The sequence below is a fragment of the Carcharodon carcharias genome, chromosome 18, assembly GCF_017639515.1.
Source record: "Carcharodon carcharias isolate sCarCar2 chromosome 18, sCarCar2.pri, whole genome shotgun sequence".
NCBI classification, from domain to species: domain Eukaryota; kingdom Metazoa; phylum Chordata; class Chondrichthyes; order Lamniformes; family Lamnidae; genus Carcharodon; species Carcharodon carcharias.
In genome coordinates this window covers 70,966,470-70,984,737 of record NC_054484.1, presented here as the reverse complement: position 1 = coordinate 70,984,737, position 18,268 = coordinate 70,966,470, and the positions used below count along the sequence as shown (strand labels likewise).

Sequence of the window (18,268 nt, the reverse complement as noted above, 5' to 3'; positions counted from 1 at the left end):
GCTGACAAGTGGCAAGTAACATTCGCACCAAACAAGTGCCAGGAAATTACTATCTCCAGCAAGAGAGAATCTAATCATTGGCCTTTGCCATTCAGTGGCATTACCATCAGTTCACTCCCCCACTATCAACATCCTGGGGGGTTTACATTGACCAGAAACTGAACTGGACTAGCCATATAAATACTGTGGCTACAAGAACAGGTCAGAGGCTGGAATCTTGCGGCGAGTCACTCATCTCCTGACCCCCCAAAGCCTTCCACCATCTACAAGGCACAAGTCAGGAATGTGATGGAATACTCCCCACTTGCCTGGATTAGTGCAGCTCCAACAACACTTGAGCAGCTTGACACCATCCAGGACAAAGCAGCCCGCTTGATTGGCACCCCATCCGCAAACACTTACTTCCTTCACCCACCAACAAATAGTGGCAGCAGTGTGTACCACCCACATATTGCACTGCAGGAACTCACCAAGGTTCCTTAGACAGCACCTTTCAAACCCATGACTACTACCATCTAGAAGGACAAGGGCAGCAGATACATGGGAACACCATCACCTGCAAGTTCCCCTCGAAGCCACTCACTATCATGACTTGGAAATATATCTGCGTCCTTCACTCTCACTGGGTCAAAGTCCTGGAACTCCCTCCCTAGTAGCACTCAGTGTTCTTACACCACATGGACTACAGTACTTCAAGAAGGCAGCTCACCACCACCTTCTCGAGGGCAGTTAGGGGTGGTCAATAAATGCTGGCCTAGCCAGCTACGCCCACATCCCGTAAATGAATAAAAAAGAGCTGTGGAATCCCCCATGACAGCTGCATTTCAATACTTTGCTGTTCTCCCCTGTGCTGTCCTCCTCCGTGCAGTCCCTTGTCCATTAGTAACATTTTTTGGACTGCACTCATTCAGGTTTGGAACTCTGAGCTTAAGCTCATGCAATTGGAGACTTTTGCTACGCAGTTGGTCTGTCATACGGCAGATGGAATTTAATGCAACAGTGTGAGGTGGTGCACCGTGGAAGGAATAATGAAAGTATTGCTGAAAGAAGTGACGTGCTGTCAAAGCTTCTTGTTTTTCACTCATCAGGACAGGCACAATGCCAAATTTCAAAGGGAATAACAATTTATACTCCATAAGAGGGGTGGTAATTGGTTGGCAAGTCAGCTCTGGGCGAGATGTTGCCATGGCAAATGCACCAAGCTGCTCCCCATGCTTTTGCTTATTCAAAAAAGGCATGATGTCTGAACATATTCCTTTTGCCTGCAGAGGACAGGTCCTTTCATATGAATATAAGTAACTTCTAGCAAGCATAAATAGGATACATTGTGAGCCCAACTAATAATCAATTTAAAATCATTAGTGTAATTCTTAGCACACTTGGGATTGTTCAGCAAATGTTGTCCAATCGTGGAATCATATCTAACATTAGACATGATGTTCTGAGTTTTGCAAGAACAGGTTGGTTGAGTGCAGTCAGTACTCAACCTATTGCAAACAGCCAAAGGGATGTGCTGTCTGATATGATCCTCCAGTTGTTGGGAAGTATACCCTAAATACTTAGCAACACACCAGAACTGAAATTCATATACGACATCACTCACGTGTGGTAGGCAGAATGCCTTTTTGGTTTGACGGCAGCATCCTGTTTGTGGAAAACACAACTTGTGTTGCCACTGCATAGAAGCAATGTGAAATGGTTAGCTTTACCTGCTCAAATTTGAGATACTTCATCTTTCCAGGGTAATTTGAGCTAGACTGGGAACTTTCAGGGCTGCCAGTGGCAGCCTATGAACATACAAATTAAGAGCAAGAGTGGGCCATTTGGCCCCTCGAGCATACTCCACCATTTCATAAGATCATGGCTGTTCTGATTATGGCCTCTACTCCACGTTTTGCCTACCCCAATAACCTTTGACCCTCCCCCTTGTTAGTCATGAACCAACCTACTTCTGCCTTAAAATATTCAATGATCTTGCCTTCACTAATCTCCAGGGAAGAGAGTTCCAAAGATTCACAACCCTCAGACAAAAAAATTTTTCTCATCTCCATCTTAATCGGAGACCCCTTATTTTTAAACTGTGTTCCCTAGTTCTAGTCTCTCCCACAAGGGGAAACACCCTTTCAGCATTGACCCTGTCAAATCTCCTCAAGATCTTGTATGTTTCAATAGGATCACCTCTTAATCTCCTAGACTCCAATGGATACAGGCCCAGCCTGTCGATACTTTTCTCATAAGATAACCGCAGCCCCACCCCCCCATCCCAGGTATGTTGGATGAACTATCTCTGAATTGCTTCGAATGCACAAGGGTGAGGGTGGGGCGCAAGTCGGGTTCAGGTGGTTGGGGTTTGAGTGGTTCAGAGTGGAGGGGGATCATTGGGTGCTCGGGAGTTCGTCGGTGTGAGGGGGTGGCCGGGTGGGGGTTAGTTGGGGTTGAAGGATAATCAGGTGGGAAGGGTCCAATGGGGGGTTGGGGTGTGGGTGTCAATATCATAGTTACCCAGGAGTTAGAAATCCTTCTAACTTTTCATGGGTAACTATTCTGCTGTATGATCTCCTGGGGAATGGAAGTTCTGGGCCAATATTTACTTTCAAAGGGAATTTGATATTTTTAAAAATTCTTTCACGGAATATAGGCGTGCAGGCTAAGTCAGCACTTATTGGCCATCCTTAATTTCCTTTGAGAAGGTAGTGGTGAGCTGTCTTCTTGAACCACTGCCATTCATGTGGTATAGGTATACCCACAGTGCTGCTAGGGAGGGATTTCCAGTATTTTGACCTATGGGGAAGAGCACTGGTCTAATTGGATAGTTCTTTAAACAGCTAGCATGGACATTAATAAATAAATGATCTATACTGTATGATTCTATGATCATTTTACCCAAATTTTAGTATAGGATCACCTGTGACCATTGTTGCAGAGGCATATGTATTGAGTCTAATGATGGATAAGCTGTGAAGCTCTCGCTCAATCAGAAAGCCAAGATTTTGCACAACCTATTCCACCTTACTGAGTGACTGGAGAGGATGATGAAATTAGTGACATGGGAGCAGAATTTGAGATGGAGGTGGTGCAGAAAATGATAGTTTTGGTGCTCTTGATGATCAATTGGAGACACTTGATTCATATATAACTTAATGGCAAATTCACAAGGAAACAAACTTACATTAATTGCAGAAATGGCATTGTAATGGTATTAACAGTGTTCTCCAGGGATCATTTCTATAACTTTTTACTTGAGAAATGTGTTCTTAAAAAGGCTGGTGTCTCAAACCAGGAGGAGGAGATATAGCATTTCTTTTTGAGCATGAAGCTCAGTATTGCTTTTTGCAAGAGCTTTTAGCCATTGATTATCATTCCTTTTTCTCATTGAGAAGAAATTTGAGGAAGGAAATGCATTCTAAGTGGAAAAAAGATCAGATACCTAGCCATATGAGCGGCCTTATAGCGATTATTGTCAGTGGAAGAGACCCAACGAGGTTTACATATGTAATTGTAATTTGAGGGAAATAATACTGCATTGCAAAAAGCATTTATGATTTCAGTGTTACTTTTCTGTATGTAGAATTTTTCTTATGGCTACTCAAAAGAGCAGGCCATGTTTTTACATTTGTAAACCATATCCCACCTCCATTTTTTTGTACTGATGGAGAATTGTAAAGAATAAAACCCACATTGAATCCTGTTTTACAAGAGGAAGTAACCCAGCTTTTTTCCTTGTATAATAGTCTAAAATATGAATTTTATGTTGCAATGTTCATGGGCATTGTATATTTAGCAAATGCAGCATCTTGCATGTTACACAAATGAAATTCTTCATTTTAAAGTTTGGCATTGCATAATATTTATATCATATAATGTATTCCCCCTATGGAGACCCCAAAAGCACTGTAGCTTAGGGTTCCCCTATGGAGAGCACAGACCTACAGAGGCCATGAAAACGTCTTGACCTAAACAACAAGGGATCTGTGGGAAACGGTACATACCAGCTATGGTATTTAAATAACGTGAGGCTTTTAAGGCTCCTTGCAGGAAGAGCTCAAATTCTGAAATGAGCCAATACTGTTGAATACTGTATTTGGAATAGGAACAAAGTCAGTTATAGCACACCAAGCAGAAATCTAATACTAAGAAACAAATGCATGGCTCACCCAGGTGGTGTTTGGGGTAGATTGTACTCTGGCATCAGGGCAGTTGTTTTAAGTTGTTGTGCCTTAGTTTCACAATTTCTCTGCCATCGAGCATGAGGATTGGTTCATTTTTATAATAAAAAATGATGACTGGTGATTGATAAGCCATTAACTTATCCAAGTTGCTTCCTCATTATCTCTCATTTAGAATGGGCCAATAGAAGGCTACGAACAGTGAAACTTAGGGTTTGTGATGTTCACCTGCCCAAAGGTTACCTCTGTTCAAGCTGTTCTTCTGTTTTGCCAAAATGCACATGCCCCTCTGTCTCCATCACCCTGACCCCCCTAACCAACTGTCCAACTTGCCCTTTCTAACAAACTGTTCGTCACATGCTCACCTGGTCGCCCAAATAGGTAGCAACCTACAATTTAGATGTGATTGTAATTTCAGGAAATAATACTGCATTGCAAAAAATATTTATGGTTTTAGTGTTCCCTCTGTGTGCTTATCTTTCGCTGGGAAGTAGCATGTCTGTTTCCTTTATTATCTCTTCCTATGCTTTGTTCAGGAAGTTTTAAAAACAAAGCATATGATACAGAGCTGAAAGCATATTTAAACTGCTATTGACCAAGTTTAATTGCATGTCGGTTGGCCAGGCTAAATACACAGTTATTTGGTTAACATATTGAATACATTATTTGGTAATACAGAGTTGACATTTTGAGTTGATCTTTCTGAAGTGAAGGGGTTAATTTGAAATGGCTGCCATGGTATTATGTAATATTTGCATTTATAATGTATGCTAAGTGCTTACACCAGCTGCATTTCTTCCATTTGTTTATCTCAGTAGTCAAAAAAACAGCAAAATGAATGGTTGACACAAGCAGTGAAAATCAGAATAAAATAATTTACAGCACTGAAGGAGTCCATGTATGCTGTATGTCGCTTTAATGGCTTTTCTTTATTAGGGGTGTTCAGAGTTGCATTCAGTACTTTGCGTGGACTAACCAATGTTTTATAAAAATTATTATTTTTAAAAACTTTTTTGGCTTCAAACTATAAATCCTAAAATGCCATTGGCCTTTTTATGACTCATAATCTATCTGCGCTTTCAGGAAATTATTTACCTGAAGCCCTGTGTCTGCTCATTGGCATATTTCAACATCTTTCCATTAGATATATACTTTTAGAATGCACTAACTTTCACTTCTTCACCTTAAAGTGCATTTACTACCAGCCTACTCACTAAAGTTTGCTTCTTACAGTCTTCACTGTTTGCCAAATCCTCAATTTCTGTATTATAGGAAAATTTTGATTGTGCTCCCTATGTTGAAGTCCAAGTAATATATTACATGCTGAGAATGGTAACTGATCCCAGTATACCATTTACAACACTTCTTTAATCTTAATAGCCCTCTTCTGCTGTGAGCCTTTTTTTTCTGTTGAGCATCTTTTTATTCCTAATGCATCTTGTATTTTACCATGCCAAACCTGGATTTTTGTAAAAAGTCCCCATGAAACACTTTTTAATAATAAAGTCCTTCTGAAAATGTATATGCATAACATCTACTGAATTCTCTCTATCCAATCAACTAATCAGGATATGATTAAGTTTGTCAAACATGACTTGCCTTTACAGGTTTGTGCTAGATAACCTTAATTAATCCATACATTTCTAAATACTAATTTTATCTCAAATTATGGATTTTGAGTTTGCCTGCAAATATTAGTTTGACTATGCTGTTATCCAAATTTAGAGGGAGGCTCCAAAGGGCTGATCTTTATTTAAGAACTTTTTAGTAACAAATACTGTTGCAAAGATATTTGGTAACAAAGGAACAATGCAAGTTTGTTTACATTTATGTATTTATTGGCTCTCGCTGTAAAAACCGATACAGGTGAATAGAAAAGATGAGTTAATCTGCAGAGTGGATGGTACAAAAATCTTAAATTAATTCTCAATCCATTATTTTGTATAGGTATTTAACTAAACTGGAAAGGTTTCTTGAAGTACACTATTAAATTTGTGCTTTGTTTTGTTACAGTATGGATGGTGCAGACCTCTGTTTTGAAATTGTGAAACGGGCAGATGCAGGTTTTGTTTACAGTGAAGCCGTAGCCAGGTATGTACTTGATTGTTTTGAATCTAAGGATATCTAACTAACAAAATTCTAATCTTTAGGTGGATTCTGTAGTTTTGACTCAATTCATTGCTACTAAAATAATGGTGCAACGTGTTGGTGCACCAATGTGTTGTACAACAAAGTGGCAGATGACTGGTTTGTTCTCTCTTTAAATCACCTGTGAAGGATTTTTCTCTGTGTATAGAAAAGCCACAAACATGTTAAGAAAGAATGTAGCTAAGAATTTTCCATACATTGTACAAGAGAAACTCTTTCCCACCTGTTTATCAGTCACAGAAGTCATCACCCTGTCTCAGTGAAGAAAGAGCAGGAGTCAAAAGGAAAGTGGGGAAATGGAATAAATAGATGGAGAGAAGATAGGTGAATGAGTTACTCTGATTATATATTATGCACCTCTTGTTGGATACTTCAGAGTTAGCATTAGACTACATGATGTTGCTTGCCGCCTTTTTTTGGGAATGGTGTACTACAGAGAAAGGACTAAGCAAAAAGTACAAAGATAAATTTAATAATTCACATCAGGTGCATGTTTTTTGCATGAACTTGTAATAGTTAATACTGGTTCTGGCAGTTTGATTTGCAATTCAACATTATTACACAGGCTAGTCATTGATGAACAATTCTGTTTATGACACTTGCTTAACTTATAAAATGAAAACTGAACACTGATATCTGAAATAAAGCAAATTCTGTCAATATAAAGTTGATTAGCATCTGAAGATAAGTTAATATTTCAGATGGAATTCCTGTTAAAGCATTGATTTTTATCTTTTGCGTTATTATTTTTGGTCCTGGGAAGTTATTATCGCTGTCAAGGCCAGCATTTATTGCCCATCCCTAATCCTCCTTGAGACTTTGAATTGCCACAATCCATGTGGTGTAGGTATACCCACAGTTCTGTTAGGTATCACTGAGTGGCTTGATATCACTGAGTGGCTTGCTAGGCTATCTTAGAGGGCAGTTAAAAGTCAACCACAATGCAGTGGGTCTGGAATCACATATAGGCTAGACCAGGTAAGGATAGCAGATTTCATTACGTGAATGACATTACTGAATAAGATGGGTTTTTGTGACAGTTTGGTAGTTTAACGGTCACCATCAGTGACGCTATATTTTTATTGCAGATTTTTTTTTCCCTATCAGCTGAATTTAAATTCCCCAACTGCTGTGACTGGGATTTGAACTCATGTTCCAGGCCTCTTGAGTATTCGTCCAGCAACATAACCATTGTACTACCTACTATATCAGAATTGTGTAGCCTGGTTTGACACTTCTCTTGAACAATAATCCCCACAAAATAATTCTGAAGGATATTTGAAGCTAAGCCTTTGGTACATTTAACAAATACCATTCTCAAACATAGAAAATGAAGCATTTAATCTCTGAGAATGTACGGCATTTCTTCGTATATGTGAAAGGTACTGGTTGTGTGATAATTTGTACGTCCTGGCATGGATTATGAGTTATACTGGAGTTTTAAGTTTCACCCCTACTGAAGGCAAAATTGGAAGTCTCCAGTTTTTATTGTTACGATCCAGTTAGGGACCATTGACACTTAAAAAGAAATCCAAACACTTGTTTTAACCAACTATGCCAAAGATTTCACTTTTTTTAAACAAAACAAACAAAAAGACTTCAAAACAAGCACCATGAACTCGACAGTTTGGTTTATAACTCAGTTTGTTTCTTACTTCCCCCAAGAATTTTCTTGTAAGACACATCAACCTTAAAGTTATTTACTTCTGTATGCCACAGTCCTCTGGAGAATTTTCCTCAGCTCCAACTATTTCCATCTCTTGACTCAAGGCCTCAGATCCTTGTTCTGGTTACTTTTCCAATACTTCCAAACCAATCTACAGGTTCGAAAACAAAAAATGCTGGAAAAACTCAGCAGATCTAACAGCATCTGTGGAGAGAAAGACAGAGTTAAAGTTTTGAGTCCGTATGATGGACTTGAACCTGCTGAGTTTTTCCAGCATTTTTTGTTCTTGTTTCAGATTTCCAGCATCCGCAGTATTTTGCCTTAATCTACTGGTTACTTCCTTTCACAATAAAACACAATGAAGCCCACTATGGATTCTCCTGTCAGCTTCAGACTAGGGCAGTCTAAAAGCTTCTGTTCCCTCACAAAATTCAAACCAAGATTAAGCCTCAGCCGCTTTTTACAGTCATTGATAAAGTTAGTGCTTTACTGTGCATAACATTTACCCCAGCGCTTCTGCTTTCTGTCCTGAAATCACTGTTTTCCCCCCTACCACCTCCCCAAGCTCCTGTTCCCACCTTCCATTATTACTTTTAAAGTCCCTGATCTCTGTTGCCACCACTGGGCACTTCTGCTCCTCTTCCCTTTGCTTGCATTCCCACCCTCAGCTCACACTGAAGTCCTGGGACGACTTCAGCTGCTGTCTGCACTGACTAACTTCTGCCACTAGATGGAGCCTGAACAATCTGAAACCAGGTGAGTAATTTTCTTAAAGTAATGTATATTGTCCTTTTATATTTGGTGATTTATTTAATTTGCAAATTATTTCAGCTAGGAATGCACAGTACTGCACATTAACAGTATGGTATTTCAACCTGTACATTTTTTTTGGGCAAGAAATTTCCAAAAGAACCTAACTCTGATTTTAACATTGATTCCAATGGAAACCTATGATTCACTTAAGTCATTTCACTTCAAGTTGTGATTTTCAGGAATGCAACTATAGCTTTAAATAAGGACTTGCTGTAATCACTAAACACATTCCAATTGCTAAAGTTAAAATAGATGGCTTCTCTTATATGTAATGTAACTTTAGGTGAGACCTATTGTGCAACCAAGGAAAAATTACTTAGCAAGTGTCTGCTTTGAACTCAGTACTCCATATTATGAATTTATAAATGTGCCAGCACTGACCTTCAAATTTTGCAAGTGCTGTTATGGAAATTACTCTTTAAAGATGAAGCTTGAATTGCCATTTAAATTTTATGAATTTGAACTGCTTTGATAGTGGCGGTGACGGGATCAGCATGTGCCGGTGACATGTCATCTTGTATCAGAAGGGGAAAACCCAATGATTTCTTCGATGACCTTGTATTCTTCCTCTAGCTCATGGTTTAAAACCTATGCATCAGCAGTCACCTATGATAATACCAATATCAAATACAATCTCCAAGATTGTTTGGGTTAAAGACAGAAAATTTTGGAAATACTCAGTGGGTCAGTCAGAATCTGTAAATAATTGGAGTTTGTTGTTGAGTTTTAGTTGCTAGTGATGCCTTGGCTTATATGTTAATTTGAGGCAAACCTCTCAGACCACCCAGAGCTAGAATTGATTCTGTTCTCTGATGAATAAAGCAACTATGGAAACTGTTCTTGAAAGAATTTGCCCTGATGTTGCCAATTGTTAGGAATTTAACATGCCCTGCATGCAATTTTTGATCTTGGTATTGGTTTTAATTTTAAGTGTCAGGTTGCTCTTCTATGTGTACTCGGGTTCAGTTAAATTGGGCTCACCTACTTGAAGCTTGCAAGCCATAAGATGGCTTGTTACCAATATAATGGTAACTCAAGATTTATGTATTTATAACTCAATATATTCTATGTAATGATCAAATAGTATCACTTTGGGTTTGCAATCATATAGAGCCTTGATGAGACTGCACCTGGAGTATTGTGTGCAGTTTTGGTTGTCTTACCCAAGGAAAGATATACTTGCTATAGGTGCAGTGCAACAAAGGTTCACTAAATTAATTCCTGGGATGGAGGGATTATCCTGACACAAAGCTGGGTGGGAGGGTGAGCTGTGAGGAGGATGCAGAGATGCTTCATTGTGATTTGGACAAGCTGAGTGAGTGGGCAAATGCATGGCAGCCGCAGTATAATGTGGATAAATGTGAGGTTATCCACTTTGGTAGAAAAACAGGAAGGCGGATTATTATCTGAATGACTATAAATTGAGAGAGGGGAATGTGCAACGAGACCTGGGTGTCCTCGTACACCAGTCGCTGAAGGTAAGCATGCAGGTGCAGCAGGCGGTAAAGAAGGCAAATGGTATGCTGGCCTTCATAGCCAGAGGATTAGAGTACAGGAGCAGGGATGTCTTGCTGCAATTATACAGGGCCTTGGTGAGACCACACCTGGAATATTGTGTGCAGTTTTGGTCTCCTTATCTGAGGAAGGGTGCTCTTGCTATAGAGGGAGCGCAGTGAAGGTTTAGCAGGCTGATTCCTGGGATGGCGGGACTGACATATAAGGAGAGATTGAGTCGGTTAGGATTATATTCGCTCGAGTTCAGAAGAATGAGGGGGGGATCTCATAGAAACCTATAAGGTTCTAACAGGACTAGACAGGGTAGATGCAGGAAGGATGTTCCGATGGTGGGGGAGTCCAGAACCAAGGGTCACAGTCTGAGGATACGGGGTAGACCATTTAGGACTGAGATGAGGAGAAATTTCTTCACCGAGTGGTGAGCTTGTATAATTTGCTACCACAGAAAGTAGTTGAGGCCAAAACATTGTAAGTTTTCAAGAAGGCATTAGATATAGCTCTTGGGGCAAAACGATCCAAGGATACGGGAGAAAGTGGGAACAGACTATTGAGTTGGATGATCAGCCATGATCATGATGAACGACAGAGCAGGCTCGAAGGGCCGAGTGGCCTACTGTTCCTGTTTTCTATGTATGTTTCTATTACCTACTGAACTTGTATGCTAGCTTCTTGTGAATCATGCACGAGGACCCCCAAATCCTTCTGTGCTGCAGCTTTCTCTATTTAAATAATATTCAGCTTTTCTGTTCTACCTGCCAAAATGCATAACCTCATTTCCCACATTATTTTCCATCTGCCAAGTTTTTGCCCACTCACTTAACCTGTCTATATCTCTGCGTAGATCTTTGTGTCATTCTCACCACTTGCCTTCCCACCTATTCTTGTGTAATCTGTAAACTTGCCGATAGTACATTTGCTTCCCTCACTCAAGTCAATTATTTATGATATATGTTAACGTGGCCCCAGCACTGCTCCCTGTGGCACTCCACTATTTACGGGCTGCCATCCTGAAAATGCCCCCTTTATCCCAATTCTCTGTCTTCTATTAGTTAGCCAGTGCTCTATCCATGCTAATATATTACCCCAACACCATGGGTTCTTATCTTTTTAGTAGATTTATGTGTTGTACCTTTCCGAACGCCTTTTGGAAATCCAAATATATTATATCTATTGGTTCCCCTTTATCTATCCTGCTTGTTACCTCCTCAAAGACTTCTAATTTGCCAGGCATGATTTCCCCTTCATGAACCCATGCTGACTCTGCTTGATAATATTATGCATTTCTAAATGCTCTACTATTACATCCTTTATAATAGACTCCAACATTTTCCCAATGACAGATGTTAAGCTAACTAGTCTATAGTTACCTGTTTTTTGCCTCCCTCCCTTTTTGAATAAGGGTGTTAACATTGGCAGTTTTGCAATCCTCTGGGACTTTCTCAGAAGTGGAAGATTACTACCAGTGCATCCACTATCCCTGTATCTACTTCCTTAGTATCCTAGGTTGCAACCCATCAGGTCCAGCGGACTTATCAGCCTTTAGCCCCATTAGTTTCCCGAGTACTTCTTCTCTAGTGATTGTTATTGTATTTATTTCCTCCGCCTCTTTTGCCCCTTAATTATTTAGTATTTTTGGAATGTTATTAGTGTTTTCTACCATGAAGACTGATGCAAAGTATTTATTTAACTCCTCTGCCATTTCCTGGTTCCCCATTATTGTTTCTCCAGCCCCATTACCTGAGGGGCCTCTGTTCACTTTGGCTTCTCTCTTTTTTTTTTATATATTTAAAGGAGCTTTTACTGTCCATTTTTATATTATTTGCTAGTTTGCCCTCAAAGTTTATTTTCTCCCTCTATTACTTTTTTGGTAATATTTTGCTGGTTTTTAAAACTTTCCCAATCATCTGGTTTACCACTAATCGTTGCCACATTGTATGTTTTTTCTTTCAGTTTAAAACTATCCTTCACTTCTTTGGTTAACCAGGGTTTGTTTATCCCCTTCCTTGAATCCTTCTTCCTCACTGGGATATATCTTTGTTGAGCATCATGAACCATTTTCTTAAACATCTGCCATTGTTCAACGACCATCTGTTCTGCTAAACTCTTTACCCAATCTACTGCAGCCAACTCTGCCCTCATTCCTTTGTAATTACCCTTATTTAAGTTTAGCACAGTTGTTTCCGACCCCAGTTTTTCACACGCTCTAAATTCTACCATGTTATGGTCACTGTTTGAAAAGGGCACAGAGAGCGGCAGGGATTTCAGTTTGAAAAGGGTGCGGAAAGTGGCGGGGACTTCAGTATGGGTTACTTGCTGAGAGTCAGAGCAGAGCAGACCTGTGGGAGACAGTCGGGAGCTGAGCAGCGTGCTGATTCACTGTTTCAGCTGCTGTGAGGCTGCAGTCTGGGAAAAAGAAAAAAAAGCAACTGTGATGTCACAGGAAGCTTTTAAGTTGATTGGCCAGTAAGTGCTCAGTCTAAGGGACAGTGTGTGAGAAACCAGCTTAGGACAGGTGAGTTAAGGTGGATCTATAACAAAAAGAACTAACATTTTATAATAAACCAAAATTTTAAAACTTTAAACTTAAGATCAAACAATGAAGATAACACAGCAATAAAAATAAAGTAATTTAAACAAACATCTAAAACACATACCTTGTAGTTAAGAAGCATATGACCTTTAGTTGTCAGTGGTACTGGCATTCAATAAACACAGTAAATTGTAGCATACATAGGAAGAAATTAATTAAAGTAAATTACGTAAATAACATAAGTTAGAATGGCAGGACAGGTGTTCATGTTGCAGCTGTGAGATGTGGGAGCTTTTGGATGCCGAGACGATCCATGACAAACCACGTCTGCAGGAAATGTAAGCAGCTTGAGGAATTCTGGATCAGGATGATTAATCTGGAAGCCGAAATGCAGACACTGCGCAACATAAGGGAGAGGGAGAAATACCTCGATACTTTGTTTCAGAAGACAGTCATACCTCTTGGAAGAGAGTCATCTGTTTTGGTCAGTGAGGAACAAGAGTTTGTGACTGCCAGTGAAGCAGGTAATGGGACCGAGGAGACAGTAGGAGAGGAGCCTCAGGCTCTTCAATTGTCGAATAGGTTTAAGGTGCTCACAACCTGTGTGGATGTAAACGAAGTCTGCAAGGTGGATGAGCTGGCTGGCCATAGCACTATGGTACAGGAAGCGTTCAAGCGGGGGAAGCAAAAAGGAATGTAGTTGTAGGGGATAATATAGTGAGAGGGATTGACACTGTTCTCTACAGCAAAGAGCAAGAGTCCAGACGGCTATGTTGCCTGCCTATTGCCAAGATTCGGGACATATGCTCAAGGCTGGAGAGGAACTTGCAGTGGGAAGGGGAGAATCCAGTTGTCGTGGTCCATGTAGTTACCAATGACATAAGTAGAGCTAGGAAAGAGGTTCTGCAAAGTCAGTACGAGGAGCTAGGTACCAAATTAAATAATCTTTGGATTATTACCTGGGCCACATGCAAATTGGCATATGGCAAATAAGATTAGTGAGACAAATGCATGGCTGAAAGACTGGTGTGGGAGAAGTAGGTTCTGGGTTGTGGTGCACTGGCATCTGTACTGGGGAAAGTGGGGGCTGTACCATTGGGGCAGTATACACCTGAACCATGCTGAAACAAGCGTCCTCGCAAATCGCATGACTGGGGATGTAGAGAGGACTTTAAACTAAACAAGAGGGGTGAGGAATCAAGCTTGGGTAAAGTTAGCAATTCAAGGTGTAGATTCAAGACAAGAGAACAAAATAGTAATACGAGAAATGAGGGTCAAAGAATGGCAGGAAGGGACAGAGTAAAAAACCTAAGAATACACCAACAATCAAGACTAGATGTTGCAAAGGTAACAAAAAGACAAAACTGAAGGCTCGCTATCTGAATGCACATAGCATTCATAACAAGTAAAGGAATTAATTGCCCACATTGAAGTAAATAAATATGATCTGATCGCAATTACAGAGATGTGGCTGCCGGACGACAATGATTGGGTCCTTAATATTGAAGGGTACATGATGAAAGGGGAAGGTGGACATTCAAGAAGAATAGGAAGTTAGGTAAAGGTTGTGGGATAGCACTGTTAATCAAAGAAGGCATTCGTGCAATCATTAGAGATGACCTTAGCTCAGGAGATCAGGATGTAGAATCAGTTTGGGTGGAGATGAGGAACAGTTGGGGGGAAAAAAGTCATTAGTGGGAGTGGCCTACAGGCCCCCTAACAGCCACAGTGTAGGACAAAGTATTCAAGAGAAAATATTGTGTGCTTGTGATAAAGGGACGGCAATAATCATGAGTGATTTTAATCTACACAAACTGGAAAAATCAGATTAGCAGTAGTAGCCTGGATGAGGAGTTCTTAGAATGCTTTTGAGAGAGTTTCTTTGACAGCATTGTTTGGAAACCAACCAGAGAGCAGGTTATATTAGACTTGTTATTGTGTAACGTGACAGGATTAATTAACGATCTCAGAGTAAAAGCACCTCTAGGTAGCAGCGACCACAATATGATTGAATTTTACATCCAGTCTGAAAGGGAGAAGAGTGGGTCTAAGACTAGTATCTTAAACTTAAATAAGGGCAACTATATGGGGACGAAAGCTGAGCTTGCTGAAATGAACTGGGAAACCAGGCTAAAGGATAGATCAATAGAGAAACAGTGGCTGACATTTAAGGGGATATTCCAGAGTATTCAGAATAAGTACATTCCTACTATAAAGAAAAATTCTAAGGGGAGGACCCGCCATCCGTGGTTAAGGAAAGCATCAAACTTAAGGAAAAAGCTATACAACTCTGCAAAGCTGAGTGGCAGGGACAAATGATTGGACAGAATATAAAGAATGGCAGAGAATGACTAAAAGGTTAATGAGGCGAAAGAAATGAGGGGAAGCGAGCAAGAAATGTAAAAACGGATAGCAAGAGCTTCTTCAGGTACCTACAAAGGAAAGGAGTAAGTAAAGTGAGTGTTGGTCATCTAGACAGTGACAGTGGGGAGTTAATAGTTGATAATAAGGAAATGGCAGAAGAAATGAATAAATATTTTGCTTGTGTGTTTACTATAGAGGATACAAAAAAACATTCCAGTAATAGCTTCAAATCAGGAAGTGAATGGGAGGAAAAAACTTGGTGGAATTGAAATCATTAGGGAAGCAGTACTGTGCAAATTGATGGAGCTGCAGGCTGGCAAGTCTCCGGGTCCCAATGGACTACATCCTATGGTCTTAAAAGAGGTGGCTAATGAGGTAGTCGATGTGCTGATGTTAATTTTCCAAAATTCGCAAGATTCTGGAAAGGTTCCATCAGCTTGGAAAGTAGCAAATATAAACCCTCTATTCAAGAAGAGAGGGAGGCAGAAAATAGGAAATGAGAGGCTAGTTAGTTTGACGTCTGCCGTGAGGAAATTGTTAGAATCGCTCATTAAGGAGGCTATAGCTGGCCACTTAGAAGAGCTCAAGAAAATTGGGAAGAGTCAGCATGGTTTTGTGAAAGGAAAGGTTTGTTTAACCAATTTATTGGAGTTTTTTGAAGGAGTAACATGCGCAGGGTTAAAGGGGAACCTTTAACTTGGATTTCCAGAAGGCATTTGATAAGGTGCCACATCAAAGATTATTACAGAAAATTAAAGCGCATGGTGTAGTGGGTAACAGATTAGCATGGATAGAAGATTGGCTGGCTGGCAGAAAGCAGAGAGTATGCATAAATGGGTCTTTTCCAGGTTCGCAGGATGTGGCGTTTCACAGGTGTCTGTACTGGGGCCTCAACTTTTTATGATTTACATCAATGCCTTAGATGAGGGGAGTAAAATCATGGTAGCTAAATTTGCAGATGACACAAAGATAGGTGGGAAAGTATGTTGTGAGGAGGACATGAGGTTGAAGGTGGATATATGTTGATTGGGCAAAGATCTGGCAAATGGAGCTTAATGTGGGAAAATGTGAAGTTGTTCACTTTGCAGGAAGAACAAAAAAGCAGAGTACTACTTAAATGGAGAATAGCTGCATGATTCTGAAGTGCAGAGGGATCTAGGTGTTCTGGTACGACTCACAAGAAGTTAGTACACAGGTACAACAAGTAATAAGAAGGCTAATGAAATGCTATCCTTTATTACGAGAGAGATTGAACATAAAAGTAAGGAAGTTATGCTCCTGTTACAGAGGGCATTGGTGAGACCGCACCTCGAATACTGTGTAGTAGTTTTGGTCTCCTTATTTAAGGAAGGATGTAAATGCACTATAAATGGAGGCGGTTCAAAGGAGGATTACTAGATTGATACCTGGAATGAGTGGGTTGTCTTATGAGGAAAGGTTGGACAGACTGGGCTTGTTTCCACTGGAATTTAGAAGACTGAGGGGTGATTTGATTGAAGTGTACAAGATCCTGAACGGCATTGACAAGGTGAACGTCGAAAGGATGTTTCCTCTTGTGGGCGAGTCCAGAGCTAGGGGGCACTGTTTTAAAATTAGGGGTCACCTATTAGGACGGAGCTGAGGAGAAATTTTCTCTCTGGGGGTTGTGTGACTTTGGAATTCTCTGCCTCAGAAGGTGAAGGCAGGGTTATTGAATATTTTTAAGGCAGAGATAGATTGATTCTTGTTAGGCAAGAGGATCAAAAGTTATTTGGGTTAGATGGGAATGTGGAAATTGAAACACAGTAAGATCAGCCATGATCTTATTGACTGGCGGAGCAGGTGCGAAGGGCCGAATGGTCTACTCCTGTTCCTATTTCTTATGTTTCCTAGGGAATCTTTTACTCAGATCATTTATTAAACTTGCCTCATTACACATTACCAGATCCAAAATAGCCTGATCCCTGGTTGGATCATTGGATATATCATTCTAGGAAACTGCCCCGACTACACTATGAATTCTTGCTCATGGCTACCTCTGCCAATTTGATTTTTCCAATCTACATGAAGATTAAAGTCACCCATGATTAATGTACTGCCTTTTTTACATGCCCTCATTATCTCCTGATTTATTCTTTGTCCTATAGCTACTGTTAGGGGGCCTACAGACTACTCCCATCAGTGTCCTTCCCTTTTGTTATTTCTTACCTCCACCCATATGGATTCTACATCTTCCGACCCAAGATCATTTCTTGCTATTGTACTTCTTCCATCTTATACCAACAAAGCTATCCCACCACCCTTTCCTTCAAAAAGTCACATACCTCTGAATATTTAGTTCCCAGCTTTGATCTGCCTGTGACCATGCATCGGTAATGGCAATAAGATTATACCCATTAACTTCTATTTGTGTCGTTAATTCATTTAATTCGTTCTGAATACTATGTGCATTTAGGTAAAGAACCATTAATTTTGCCTTTTTACCATTTTTTCCACTTTTGACCCTAATTGCTGCTTTTTTTTTTTAAAAGTTTAATGTCCCCTCCTGACATGCTCTGGGTATCATGACCTAAATAGCTGCCCTGCAATGTTGCCATATCCTTTTGATTTGTAAGCCTACATAACCCTTCTCCAGATTCTCACCCCCCCCCCCCCCCCACCGCCCCCACCCCCATTTAGTTTAAAGCCCTCTCTACAGCCCTCGTTATTCAATTTGCCCACCAGAACAACTCCCTTCTAGCCCAGTGCCCCATGAACTGAAACCCATTCCTCCCACACCAGTCTTTGAGCCACACCTAACTCCTTGCATTTTTTGCTCTATGCCAGTTTGCCTGTAGCTCAGGTAGTAAACCCGAGATTACCAACTTGGAAGTTCTGCTTAATTTAGTTTCTAACCGTTCAAATTCTTTCAACAGAATCTCCTTTCTAGTCCTATCAATGTCCTTTGTACCAACATGGATGAAGGCAACTGAATTCCTCTCCTCCCATTCCCAAGTTCCTCTCCAGCCCTGAGGAGATTTCCTTAACCCTGGCACTGGGCAGGCAACTCTCAATCATGGCTGCAGAGAACAGTATCTATTGCCCTAA

General features: G+C 40.4%; 1 protein-coding gene and 1 non-coding gene across 5 annotated transcripts in view; both read left to right on the top strand.

The window, feature by feature from the left end:
* Nucleotides 1-18,268, top strand: part of caska (calcium/calmodulin-dependent serine protein kinase a) — a 494,230-nt gene that overhangs the window by 166,980 nt on the left and 308,982 nt on the right. For all 4 annotated transcript variants that reach the window (XM_041210838.1, XM_041210837.1, XM_041210836.1 and 1 more), the window contains exon 4: nucleotides 6,180-6,257. In XM_041210838.1, coding sequence (XP_041066772.1) covers nucleotides 6,180-6,257 — 78 coding nt within the window. The remainder of the gene's footprint in view (nucleotides 1-6,179; nucleotides 6,258-18,268) is intronic.
* Nucleotides 3,200-3,412, top strand: LOC121290998. The gene has a single exon (XR_005945928.1). It is a non-coding gene; the product is annotated as a small nucleolar RNA U3 (small nucleolar RNA).